Source organism: Somniosus microcephalus, chromosome 5 (assembly GCF_052327205.1).
Source record: "Somniosus microcephalus isolate GS21.2 chromosome 5, FLI_Smic_1.0, whole genome shotgun sequence".
Taxonomy (NCBI): Eukaryota; Metazoa; Chordata; class Chondrichthyes; order Squaliformes; family Somniosidae; genus Somniosus; species Somniosus microcephalus.
The window spans coordinates 253,257,665-253,271,189 of NC_140991.1; the positions used below are offsets into that span (position 1 = coordinate 253,257,665).

General features: G+C 46.0%; 1 protein-coding gene across 1 annotated transcript in view; it reads left to right on the forward strand.

Moving 5' to 3' along the window:
* The window catches only part of nol7 (nucleolar protein 7), a 31,413-nt gene that overhangs the window by 14,290 nt on the left and 3,598 nt on the right, over window positions 1–13,525 (forward strand). Inside the window, exons 2-5 of the mRNA XM_085988818.1 lie at window positions 570–630; window positions 2,581–2,636; window positions 4,017–4,048; window positions 11,086–11,164. Of these exons, the coding sequence (XP_085844944.1) occupies window positions 570–630; window positions 2,581–2,636; window positions 4,017–4,048; window positions 11,086–11,164 (228 nt within the window). The remainder of the gene's footprint in view (window positions 1–569; window positions 631–2,580; window positions 2,637–4,016; window positions 4,049–11,085; window positions 11,165–13,525) is intronic.

A 13,525-nucleotide genomic window follows, 5' to 3' on the forward strand; every position in this document is an offset into this window, starting at 1 on the left:
ATGACAACTTGGCTCATTGAAATTCTCATTTTCCCGCTTTTCCCGGTTCTTTTGCCAATTATCTTAAATCAGTGTCTTCTGGTTACCCACCTTCCTGCCAGTGTAATCGGTTACTCCCTATTTACTCTATCAAAACCCCTCATAATTTTGACCTCTATTAAATCTCCCCTTAAACTTCTCTGCTTGAAGGAGAACAATCCCAGCTTCTCTGGTCTCTCCACATAACTGAAGTGTCTCAGCCCTGGTATCATTCTAGTAAATCTCCTCTGCACCCTCCAAGGCATCCCGCCCAAAGTGTGGTCCCCAGAATTGGACGCAATACTCTTAAACTGCAGTGAATTTCAATTTCTCTACAAAGTAATTTAATAAGAATGTCCCAAATATTTAATCTTTGGTCATGTTGTTTTAGGAGAAGGTGGTTGTGAATAGATCACGAGGAGGCAGAGTGCATTTGTGACTGGGTGGCATTGTGCAGCACATCGTGACAATCCGGCACACAGACTGAGTTTAAGTCTGACAGAAAAGGAAATGTCATTTTTATTTGTAATTGTGTTTTAAAAACATTTCAGAGACAAAGCTTTGCTGAAGGAGAGAAGAAGAAGAAAGGAGGAATTGTTCAAAGAGCAGAAGGTAACGTTGCTATTGTCACTATACCAGACAGGAATTCGAGTGATTTACTTTTGAAATAGATTTTTGTGTACTAACAAGGCACACTTTAAGCAGCTCACCATTTCATTTATAGAACCTACTTTCATCTATTCACCAAACTTTTCCAATATTAGAGGCTGCCCCACAGATGTTTAAGCATAAAGTTGGTTTTGGGATAAAATGTGATTTATTCAGTTTTTCCTGCTGTGCAGAATTTTAGTTGAATTGCATGATTTCAAAAATCAGGAACTGCACGAGCCTGTCCTACCGTATTAGACTTTTGTTGGTGGGGGGGGAGACACAATCAGAATAAAATTATTTCCATTTTCAAAACTGGGTTGGTAACTTATGTTAATTGTTGATTCTTGCCATTGGGCAAGGTTTTAATAATGACAACTTGTATTTATATAGCGCCTTTAACGTAGTAAAACGTCCCAAGGCACTGCACAAAGTTTTGATACAGAGCAACATAAGGAGATATTGGGGCAGGTGACCAAAAGCTTGATCAAAGAGGTATGTTTTAAAAGAGGAGGGAGAGCGGTTTAGGGAGGGAATTCCAAGCCATTGCAGCTGAATGCATGGCTGCCAATGGTGGTGCGATTAAAATCGGGGATACACAAGAGACCAGAATTAAAGGAGTGCAGAGATCTCGGAGGGTTGTAGGGCTGGAGGAGGTTGCAGAGATGGGGAGGAGCGATGGAGGGATTTTAAAATCCATACGGTGCTGGACCAGCACCCAATGTATGTCAGTGAGCATGGGTGATGGTTGAATGGTGCAAGTTAAAGAAAGAAAGTCTTGCATTTATATAGTGCCTTTCACGACCACCGGATGTCTCAAAGCGCTTTACAGTCAATGAAGTACTTTTGGAGTGTAGTCACTGTAATGTGGGAAACGTAGCAGCCAATTTACGCACAGCACGCTCCCACAAACAGCAATGTGATAATGACCAGATAATCTGTTTGTTATGTTGATTGAGGGATAAATATTAGCCAGGACACCGGGGATAACTCCCCTGCTCTTCTTCGAAATAGTGCCATGGGATCTTTTACGTCCACCTGTCTCATCCGAAAGACGGCACCTCCGACAGTGCAGCACTCCCTCAGCACTGCACTGGAGTGTCAGGCTAGATTTATGTGTTCAAGTCCCTGGAGTGGTGAGGTTGCTACCCACTGAGCCACAGCTGACACAAGTTAGGATACAAAGAAATCCCTGTATCTTTCATGTGACTCTGAAGAGATCAACTAGTGACCATCTTCCAGTGGGGTGAGGAAGGGAAGGTAAGCAGGGTCTCTGAGGTCAATGTGGCTCCAAGGTGACATGCTTTCTGGACTTTAGTAATGTAAATAAAGGGTTAGTCAGGAATCTACCCGTTGTCAATGACTCCTGCAAAGTGTTGCACGTATGTTTGTCATCAATGTGCTCTGTCCCACAGAGTTCCTTGTATTTTTCTGTGCAACAACGTGAATGCCGCAGGTTCACAATGTTTGGATTATTTTGTCATTTAGTGTTAAAGTGACTCTTAATAGCCACTGTGCTTTGTTTAGACTGGGGATTTTCTCTGGAGAATTTTTGAAAATGCTTGCCACCCCTTTGTCATTTTCTGGCTAACAGAGTCTGCCCATTGCCAGCTCAGCTGAAATTGGAAAGTTGCCTGTGGACAATCACAGAATGGTTTGGTTTATATTGATCTATATTAAACACTAAGCACTTGAACTGGGTGTGTTACATGGGCATATGCTCCTGCTTTGATTGTAGCTTTTTTTAAATGCACATAGCAAGGTGGCTATACCCCTTTTGGATAAGTTAGAATGATGTAATAATTTGCACCTCCTGGGGCAGCCCCTGGAATTTGCTTATGCTGCAGCTCGATGGCATGGTGTGAGATTTGTTTGCTAATCTCTTTCCTCCTATTTTGCTGATTATTAAACCAGAAACGCAAGATGCTCCCAGATGACATTCTTGAAGAGATCACTTCAGTCCCAGAAAAGTAAGTAGGCAGTTCTTTAGCAATCAATTTTTTGTTTATATATAAAATATATTGATAGCCAGCATCAAAGATAATACAGAAAATCAAAGTAAATAGTCTTCATAAAGTTCTTTATGAAGACTACTATTCTCCAAAATTATCTGTTTTGTGTCTGCTCTGTCTCGGCGCGTAAAATTAACATTATTCAAAATACTGCAGTTGCCACATGTTTCTTTTTTGTTTTAAGCTGTAAAGATTGCCTTTTTAAAAACAATTGAGGTTATGTTGTTTAAAAACTTTCTTGACCCAATTCCGTACAGTCTTTGTGAAAAATTTGAGGAGTCGATCATATGATATTAATTGGTCATCAGAAGTTGGGGAATAATTGGCATTTGTTTTGAAACTGTAACAAAGCAGTCAAGGTCAAGACCACAGGTTTGATTCCAAGTCTACTTAGTTTGTCGATCTGAGCCTTGGGTACATTGGGTGTGCCTCAGCCCTCCTGGAATAGGGAGGAGAAAATCACATGTGTTGATGAGGCTCTTTGAGTACATCTTTGGCAAGTTATCTGGATGGTTTCTTGTTATTTTATTCTCTGTCACCTTTTAGTTTCTATTGTAACTTTATTAAAAAGAGCAGGGAGTTCTGATGTCCCGGCCAACATTCCTTCCTCCACTAACACCACCAAAAACAGTTTCTCAGGTTATTCATCTGCCCTTTTTAATGTGCACAACTTAACTGCCCCGTTTGACTACATGAGAAGGAGAAGGACAAGGGCAACATCTCCAAGTCACACACCATCCTGACTTGGAAGTATATCGCCGTTCCTTCATCGTCGCTGGGTCAAAATCCTGGAACTCCCTCCCTACAAGCACTGTGGCACTACTTTCACCACACGGACTGCAACGGTTCAAGAAGGCGGCTCACCACCCCCACCTTCTCGAGGTCAATTAGGGATGGGCAATAAATGCTGGCCTTGCCGGCGACGCCCACATCCCGTGAACGAATATAAAAAAAGTGATGGTGACTGTACTTCAGAAGAAATCCATTGGTTGTAAAACGCTTCGGGATGTCCTGAGAATGCAATGAGGGGCTATATAAATGCAAATTTTTAAATTTAAAGTAGACTAGTTTAAAACAAGACTAATAGCAACTGAGAAATAGCCTCATTCTCTCCCCACCCCCCAAAAAACCCCCAATAAAAGTGCTGTATTTTTTGCAGAAAAAGACTTCACCTTTGTTTTTGAAGAATATATAAGGTTTGGGATATTTTCAGTCTTTGATTTTAGTTTTAAGCCCTCAATTACTTTATTTATAACTTTAGCTGAAGCTTGCACTGTATACTGCAGGACACTGGCAATTCGATGCACCATGTACTGAATGGTTTGCTTTGTCTTCTAGGAATGACCAGGTACCTGACACAAGTAAAGAAGGTACAGCATGATATAAATTCCTGTCTGCTACTAAATGTTGCTACACTGTTGGATTTTTGACATGCGTTGTGTAACTAAACACTTTTTTATTCCACTATTCAACAATCTGATTTATTTGAACTATTGTGTAGAATTAAAGTTCTTCCAATTTAAATGGACCAGCTGTTAAGTATGTGCATTGTATTGAACAATTAACACAAAGACTTAAACGTATAACTCAAACAGGTCTTTACTGGTTGGAGGTAGGGACTACACGTAGGTCTTTACTTCATGCCCACAGGCGGGAACTGAGGGGAGATCAGTACCCACAGTACTATTTATACCCCTATGGCCAGGAGTGGTACTGCGTATCACTACGCCCTACAAGTAGTGCAGTCCTGTCCATAGGTTTAAAGTAGCACACATATTACATACACAACATTCCTCCCTTCTTAGCTTTACAGTCATCTCCCCATTTAACATACGTAATAACATATATACATATATAACTTCAGGTTTACATAACAGAATAACATAGATACATAGATAACTTCATGTCAAAACAGATCACAGATTCAGTCTCTGCGGAAAACAGTTCACAGATTCAATCTCTGCGGAAAATAGTTCACAGATTCAGTCTCTGTGGTGTAGTCGGTTCACGTTGCTGGAGTGACTCATTCAATAGTCCTTCCATGGATTTAACAGCTTGAACTTCCGAACTGATTTGGCTCCGTTCGGAGGGACCACGTGTGTGATCTGGTAGGGGTGATAATGGTTCAGATGGTTATCATCTTCTGCTTCGTCTTTTCCTTTTCTGCTTCTTAGAGACTCTCTGGGCTCCCCTGCCAGCTGTAGCGCCACCATCTCCCTATGTTCCTTAGACTTTAAGTGATTCATCCTGATTTCTGCACTTTGGGAGTTTTCATCACAAGCTGGGCAGACCAGGTCACTATAATATTCAGTGTCACTCAATAGGTCATGGTAATATTCGGTGTCATCCTGATCTAGGCCAACGAGAGGGTCTTCTATTTCCTCCATACCCAGCTGGGCGTTAGCCAGCTTTTGTTCCAAGTCCAGACATCTTTCCTGAAGAGACTTCTTCATGCGTACCTCTTCATCCAGCTTTTTCTGGGCTTTCAGCATGTCGTTTACTAATGACCTCATTTGAGATTTTGCTACTTCAACTTCTTTTGGAGATTGATTGATCGGACTATTCAATCTCTCTACCGGAGCAGCTGTTTCAGCGGTCTGTTGTTCTACGTTGACGTGAGTCAGCGTACTTTTGGCATCCAAGGGCTGCTCTGTTGCAGTCATCTCAGTCTGTGTTGCCACCTCAGCTCTTCCAATAACCTTTGAGAGCTCCGAACCCCTTTCGTTTGAATATTGAAGTTCGTGTTCAGGTTTTTCCCATTTCAGAGTCCTGTCCTTCAGCATATGCAGGAGTTGGCTGACCGTTAACTCCTCTGACATCAGACATTTTGTGTGCTCCTGCTCCATTTGCTCCAGCAGCTGCTTCTGTTGTCTTTCCAGATGTTCCCACTCTATATCAAAGAACTCTTTCGTCGCATTCATCTCTTGCTCAAAACGGCGAATCATTTGTTCTAATTGCTGTTGCAGTTTGAAATGGAGTTGAGTTCGAGCCCGGTGTCCCTCAGAAATGTGCATGTCAGTAGACTGGACAGACTCAGAATTCTCTATCTCAGTGGAATTCTGTGCTGAAACTTTGTCTTTTGCACACAGGTTGGTCTTACCATCATCAGTTCCAGAGTCTGGGTTGATTATGTTCACCGAGTTCTCACTCGTTATTGTTTGTAGGAAATGCCAGTCGATATTCATTTTCCTAATCCACTCCCATCCTAGTAGTGGAGGACCTCCTTCAGATAGCACATATAAGTCCATTATTTGACTTTCTTCGCCCTTGTGGACCACTGTGACCTCAATTTTCCCGATGGGGTACACTCTTTGCCCCGTGTATGTTTTCAATATGAGCTCCGTATCCTGTAGGGGAATATGTTGGAATAACCTTCCATAATCTTTCTTATTTATGACCGTCAATGCCGATCCAGTGTCCAATTCCAGTTTTACTTGGAGTCCTTCTATCTGAAGAGTGACCCAAATTGTCTGGAGGTCTGCACCCTTACCAACGTTGAGTACCCTTAAGCTAGCCAGTTCAATACTGCTTAAGCCAGCCAGTTCATTACTGCTAGCGTCTGAATCGGACTCCTGTTCAGCCACCTTGTGTACTTTTGCGTATTTTCCTTGCGGTGACTTCTTGTTGCTGGTCTTCTTCCCTGACCTGCATACTCTAGCTATGTGTCCAAGCCTACCACAAGTTCTACATTCTTGGTTTTTAAACCAAAACTGGTTCTGATCATGCGTTGTCTTTCCACAACGATAACATTTGCCAGAACACTCACCCAATTTGTGTGCACTGAGCTCCGGTGACCGTAGCTGCATTACTGCCGTGCCTCTCGCTGCGGCTTCGTGTGCTGCTGCCATAGTGACCGCCTTCTCAAGCGTCAGCTCATTCTCCTCGAGCAGTCGCTTTTGTGTATCCTGTTTAAATAAACCACACACAAATTTGTCTCGTAGTGCATCTGTCAGTCCCGTTCCAAACTGGCAATATTTCGCTAATTTACGCAATTCCAGCAAATATTCAGCATTGCTTTCATGCTGTAGCTGCCTTCTGTCATAAAATTTAAATCGTTCCGCTAGCATCAGCGGCGTGGGGTTTAGATGATCTTTCAGGACAGTAACAATCTCATCGAACGTCTTATCCGCCGGTTCATCTGGTGATAACAGGTGTTTCAATTGCCCGTATGTCTTCGCACCCATTAAATTTAATAATGTTAGAGCTTTATCTTGGTCACGAATTTTATTGGCCTTACAATAATTTTTTACTCTTTCAACATATATGGCCCAATCTTCGAGGTCACTATCAAAGGTGCTAATATTCCCGTGTTTAGGCATTGTAGATTTGCAATTTCTCAGATTTTATTTTCTTTACTTGTTATCAAAGATGGCGGCTTCCCGCTCTTGCCGTCGTCCTCCGCCCACAAAATGGCGGTTTTCCCGCGCTTGGCGGTCTTCACCCGTCCCCCGACGCCGTCTCCCTTCAGCCCCGAGTGCGGCCCTTATCTCCGCCGCGATCGATGGCCCGCGCTTTTCACCGCGGCTCTCGCGCCTTCAGTGTCTGCCGACGCTGCGCCTTTCAGCCCGAGTGCGGCCCTTATCAGGGATTGCGATCGATGGCCCTTATCTCCCGATTGCGATCGCCCTTGTACCTCCGACTTCCCCCAGCCCTGTCTTTGCAGCCAACACTGCTCGGCTTACCCACCACCGAGGTTGAAAAAGAAGCTGCAGGATGTCTTCTGTCCTCCAGTTTTCAGTCGCTGATGGAGGCTTCAGGGTCCTAATGCCTGTCGCTTCCAGTGGGGTGGTGCGGTTTGAAACCTCTCTTCAACGTCCTGTCTGTGGACGAAGCCACCGTGGAATAACTGCCGCAGGGTAAGAATCTGACTCGTCGCCAGTGTTAAGTATGTGCATTGTATTGAACAATTAACACAAAGACTTAAACGTATAACTCAAACAGGTCTTTACTGGTTGGAGGTAGGGACTACACGTAGGTCTTTACTTCATGCCCACAGGCGGGAACTGAGGGGAGATCAGTACCCACAGTACTATTTATACCCCTATGGCCAGGAGTGGTACTGCGTATCACTACGCCCTACAAGTAGTGCAGTCCTGTCCATAGGTTTAAAGTAGCACACATGTTACATACACAACACCAGCAGCTGGCTGTTTCTGTGTTCTGATACTTTTGATGGTGCTGTAATCCTCCCTCGATTAGTTCTCAAAGTGCCATAAGTACCAGCACTGCGCATCCACAGCACCCTTACACCTTTTTGTACTGTCTTTTCGGGCAGCCTGTCGCGTTCTGACTTTATTTTTGAAGTATAAGCACTCTGAAATTATTTTGTCTAGTGAATGCATAATAAGGAGCTGTGGGATTTGATTTATATCCCATGATGAGTAAACTGGGGTTATTTTGCCTGCGCACTTGTTCCCTGTGAGTCACGTAGTGCTGTGAGTGGGGTAGAGGTCATTTGCTGTGGCTTATCGTGTGCACTGTTCATAATACACATTAGGTAATTTTAAAGTGAGTTGGGTGTGAATTTTAATTTTACAGTGGAATTAAATTGATGAGCTGAGAGTGGAACTGGTAATATCCTAAACGTTTCTCAGAGTGATGATATACAAAATATAGTTTAGGCAGATATAATGGTATAATTTAAGGTAGATGGAGCAGATCACATGCCAATAATTAAATCACACTTTTATGATGCTAAGTACTTCATCCCAGTTTTTAAAAAAAATGTAATTTAAACAATGCAAGCAATTCACCACGTTTAGACTCTGCTGCTCGTATGCTGTCCGCTCATCTATCACCTCTGTCCTTGCTGACCCACATTGTCTCCTGTACCCACAATGCCTCAAATTTAAAGCACTCATCCTCATGTTTAAATCTCTTCATAGTCTTGCCCCTCCCTATCTCTAGCTTTCACCGGCTCTACACCATCACATCCAAGCTCTCCCTGCCTCTGGCCTCTTGTGCATCCTCCCTCCCTTCGCCCCACTATTGGTGGCTTTGCCGTTAGCCATCTAGGTCCCACACTCTGGAATTCCCTCCTTAAGTGGAGTTGTCAAAGATCAGCCATGATCTGATTGAATGGCGGAGCAGGCTCGAAGAGCCGTATGGCCTACTCCTGCTCCTAATTCTTATGTTCTTAAACCCCTCAGCCACTCCACCTCCCTCTCCTCCTTTAGAACCCTCCTTAAAATCCACCTCTTTGACCAAGCTTTGGTCACCCCTTCTAATATATCCTCCTTTGGCATGGTGTCCATTTTTGGCTGTTCACACCTCTGTGAAGCGCCTTGTGCCATTTTCTACTAAATGCAAGTTGTATACGTGAGATGAAAAGACTTTTTGTTTTGGGCCAATTATTTTGTGTCCCCTGCTTGTGTAATTAAATAATTAATTTAATCATACAGTAGCCAAGTCAAATATTTAACAAAGGAACCCTTGTGGAGCTCCCAATATTAAGGTAGTAAGACACAATCGTGTGGAACTAAGCAGTGCAGATCAGAAAGGTCCCAAGTTCAATCCTCGGTCTGGACTAGGTTAACTGTTCTCAGCCAAGATAGTGCAGTGCTACAGTTGCCTTCTAGACTCACTCATGGATGGTCATTTGGTAAAGGTGTTGATAGCTGTTGAACTGTATACCAGCATGAGTCGGAACTTTCAGGATAAGACGTGAGAACATTTTAGAAGTGGGGATGAAGGGATCTTTGCTAATCAATTGCAGCTGGTCCTAAATTTTGCAGTGCAGTACCTGGATCAGCATCTGGGGAGGTGAAGGGAACCAACTCCAGTACAGCTACAACGCTGGCATCTATCCGACAATGTGGAAAACTGCCCAGGTATGTCCTGTCCCCCAAAAAGCAGGACAAATCCAACCCGGCCAATTACTTCCCCATCAGTCTACTCTCAATCATCAGTAAAGTGATGGAAGGTGTCATCGACAGTGCTATCAAGCAGCACTTGCTCACCAATAACCTGCTCACTGATGCTCAGTTTGGGTTCCGCCAAGACCACTCGGCTCACGACCTCATTACAGCCTTGGTCCAAACATGGACAAAGGAGCTGAATTCCAGAGGAGAGGTGAGAATGACTGCCCTTGACATCAAGGCAGCATTTGACCGAGTGTGGCATCAAGGAGCCCTAGTAAAACTGAAGTCAATGGGAATTGGGAGGAAAACTCTCCATTGGCTGGAGTCATAACCTAGCACAAAGGAAGATGGTTGTGGTGGTTGAAGGTCAATCATCACAGCCCCAAGACATCGCTGCAGGAGTTCCTCAGGGCAGTGTCCTAGGCCCAACCATCTTCAGCTGCTTTATCGATGACCTTCCCTACAACATAAGGTCAGAAATGGGGATGTTCGCTGATGACTGCACAGTGTTCAGTGCCATCCACAACTCCTCAGATAATGAAGCAGTCCATGCCCGCATGCAGCAAGACCTGCATAACGTTCAGGCTTGGGCTGATAAGTGGCAGTAATATTTGCGTCACAGAAGTGCCAGGCAATGACTATCTCCAACAAGCGAGAGTCTAACCACCTCTCCATGACATTCAACGGCATTACCATTGCCGAATCCCCCACCATCAACATCCTGGGGGTCACCATTGACCAGAAACTTAACTGGACCAGCCACATAAATACGGTGGCAACAAGAGCAGGTCAGAGGCTAGGTATTCTGCAGCGAGTGTCTCACCTCCTGACTCCCCAAAGCCTTTCCACCATCTACAAAGGCACAAGTCAGGAGTGATGGAATACTCTCCACTTGCCTGGATGAGTGCAGCTTCAACAACACTCAAGAAGCTCGACACCATCCAGGACAAAGCAGCCCGTTTGATTGGCACTCCATCCACCACCTTAAACATTCACTCCCTCTACCACCGGCGTTCCGTGGCTGCAGTGTGTACCATCTACAAGATGCACTGCAGCAACTCACCAAGGCTTCTTTGGCAGCACCTCCCAAACCTGCGACCTCTTCCACCTAGAAGGACAAGGGCAGCAGGCGCATGGGAACACCACCACCCCCAAGTTCCCCTCCACGTCACACACCATCCTGACTTAGAAGTATATCGCCGATCCTTCATCTTCGCTGGGTCAAAATACTGGAACTCGCTCCCTAACAGCACTGTGATAGTACCTTCACCACACGGACTGCAGTGGTTTAAGAAGGCGGCTCACCACCACCTTCTCAAGGGCAACTAGGGATTGGCAATAAATGCTGGCCTTGCCAGCGATGCCCACATCCCAAAAACGAAACATAAACTCCGTGAACTGTAATGACGGAGCTGTTTCAGGCCAGCTATCTGCAGAATCACCCAAGCAGGTTGGTTTTTGTAGGTGAGATTACTTTTAGCTGGGTTTGTGTACCTTGCATGTCTCCGAGTGTTTTGTCTTTTATAACTTGTTTTGTTTTATTTAAGGTGGAGATGGTGATTCTGTCCAGCAACCTGAGGAAGATAGTGGATTGGAGGAAGATGTTGAAGAGTGTGTAGATACCAGGTAACTGATATCAAAATCTAGCTCCGTTAAGTTAAAGCCAAGCCTATAATCTGAAAAAAGTTGTTTATATTTTTGGATCAGATCGATCCAGTAATGCATTAGCAAATCTCTGTGACGTTGCTCATGTTGAATCAGGGTACACTGTCTTTTTACGCCATGTAATGCACAACTGTATTATCAGGGCCACCAATTTACGATGAGTGAATAAGTGTTAGAGAGGAACTAAATATGACATTTGCAGGAAGTGCATGCACATTGTAGGGCGCAAAATTCGGTTACGCCCCGCACAGGAAGTGGAGCGCAATCTCGGGGGCTCCACTTTCTGGTGGGGCGGTAACTGAGGCGATGCCGGGGCGCAATCGGCAGTGGAGGCACCGCGGAGTGCTGCCGCGTTTCAGCGCCCCTCCCCTTCAGTTAAAAGGGAGGGCTGCTGCGCACTCTGCAGAGCCTCCGATGGCCAAGCCGCAGTGCCAGGCTGTGCAATAGCGGCCAGGACCACACCATGGAGGGCCGACCTGGAGGTGGGCCAAAAAAAGAAAATGTTGCCGCGGGTCATGGCCATACCTCCCCTTTTAAATACCGCCCCGCGAGCGGAGGTCAGCCCGGCTCGTGACCCGTGAGGATGGTGCTGACACCGCCCGCGACAGCCTCGCAGGGCGCAGCTGAATTTCTGCCGGGGGGAGCGCGATGGGGTTGCAGCGCACAGTGATGACATCATCTCCGGCGGACAAGGGTGCTACCGCATAGCACCTCAGCAACACCATGCCAAATTTCTCGGGAGGCGCTCTCCACCCCAATCCCCCCCGGACGATAAGCCCTTTGTGCCCCCCGGAGGTGCTAACGGCAGGCGCAAAGGAGCCGAATTTCTAGCCCGTAATATATTACACTAGCTGGGGGAGCCCGGCGGTGCCGAGGCTTTTTGTGGGCATGTTGTTGTTGGAAGAGAGAGAGGGAGCGACTGGGGGGAAGGAGAGGGAAGGAGAGAGAGAGAGGGGGAAGGAGAGAGAGAGGGGAGAGAGAGAGAGAGGGAGGAGAGAGAGAGGGGGAAGGAGAGAGAGAGAGGGGGAAGGAGAGAGAGAGAGGGGGAAGGAGAGAGAGAGAGGGGGAAGGAGAGAGAGAGGGGAAGGAGAGAGAGAGGGAGGAGGAGAGAGAGAGGGGGAAGGAGAGAGAGAGAGGGGGAAGGAGAGAGAGAGAGGGGGAAGGAGAGAGAGAGAGGGGGAAGGAGAGAGAGAGAGGGGAAGGAGAGAGAGAGAGGGGGAAGGAGAGAGAGAGAGGGGGAAGGAGAGAGAGAGAGGGGAAGGAGAGAGAGAGAGGGGGAAGGAGAGAGAGAGGGGGAAGGAGAGAGAGAGAGGGGGAAGAGAGAGAGGGGGAAGGAGAGAGAGAGAGAGGGGGAAGGAGAGAGGAGAGAGAGAGGGGGAAGGAGAGAGAGAGAGAGGGGAAGGAGAGAGTGAGAGAGTAGGGGGAAGGAGAGAGAGAGAGAGGGGAAGGAGAGAGAGTGAGGGGGAAGGAGAGAGAGAGAGGGGGAAGGAGAGAGAGAGAGGTGGGAAGGAGTGAGAGTAGGGAGAGAGTGAGGGGTAGTAGTGTGAGGAGTGAGTGTGGGAGTGTGGGTTGTGAGAGTGTGGGTTGGTTGTGTTGTGGGTTGTGTGTGGTTGGTTGGGTGGTTGTGTGTTGGGGGTTGGTGTTGAGTGTGGGTTGTGTTGGTGTGTGTGTGGGGTTGGTTGTTGTGTGGTTGTGTGTGTGTGGGTTGGTGTTGTGTTGTGTTGTGGGGTTGTGTGTGTTGTGTGTGGTTGGTGTTGTGTGTGGGGGTGGGTTGTGTTGTGGGTGGTTGTGTGTGTGTGGGGGTTGTGTTGTGTTGGGGTTGTGTGTGTGTGGGGGGTTGGTGTGTTGTGGGGGTTGTTGTGTGGGGTTGGTGTTGTTGGGGTTGTGTTGTTGTGGGGGGTTGGTGTTGTTGTTGTGTTTGGTTGTGTGGGGTTGTTTTGTGGTTGTGTGTTGGGTTGTTGTGTTGTGGGGGTTGGTGTTGTTGGGTGTTGTGTTGTTGTGTGGTTGGTTTGTGTTTGTGTTGTGTGTGGGGTTGTGTTTGTGGTTGGGTGTGTGTGTTGGGTTGGTTTGTGTTTGTGTGGGTTGTGTTTTGGTTGTTTGGTTGTGGTTGGGTGTGTTGGTGTTTTGTTGGTGAGAGAGATTATTATTATTATGGTGTTTTTGTTGTGAAAAGAGAAAGAGAGAGAGGGAAAAAGAGAGAGAGAGAGAGAGAAGAGAAGAGAGAAGGAGAGAGAAGAGAGAAGGAAAGAAGAGAGAGAGAAGAGAGAGAGAGAGAGAAAGAGAGAAGAAAGAGAGAGAGAGAGGAGAGAGAGAAGAAGAAGA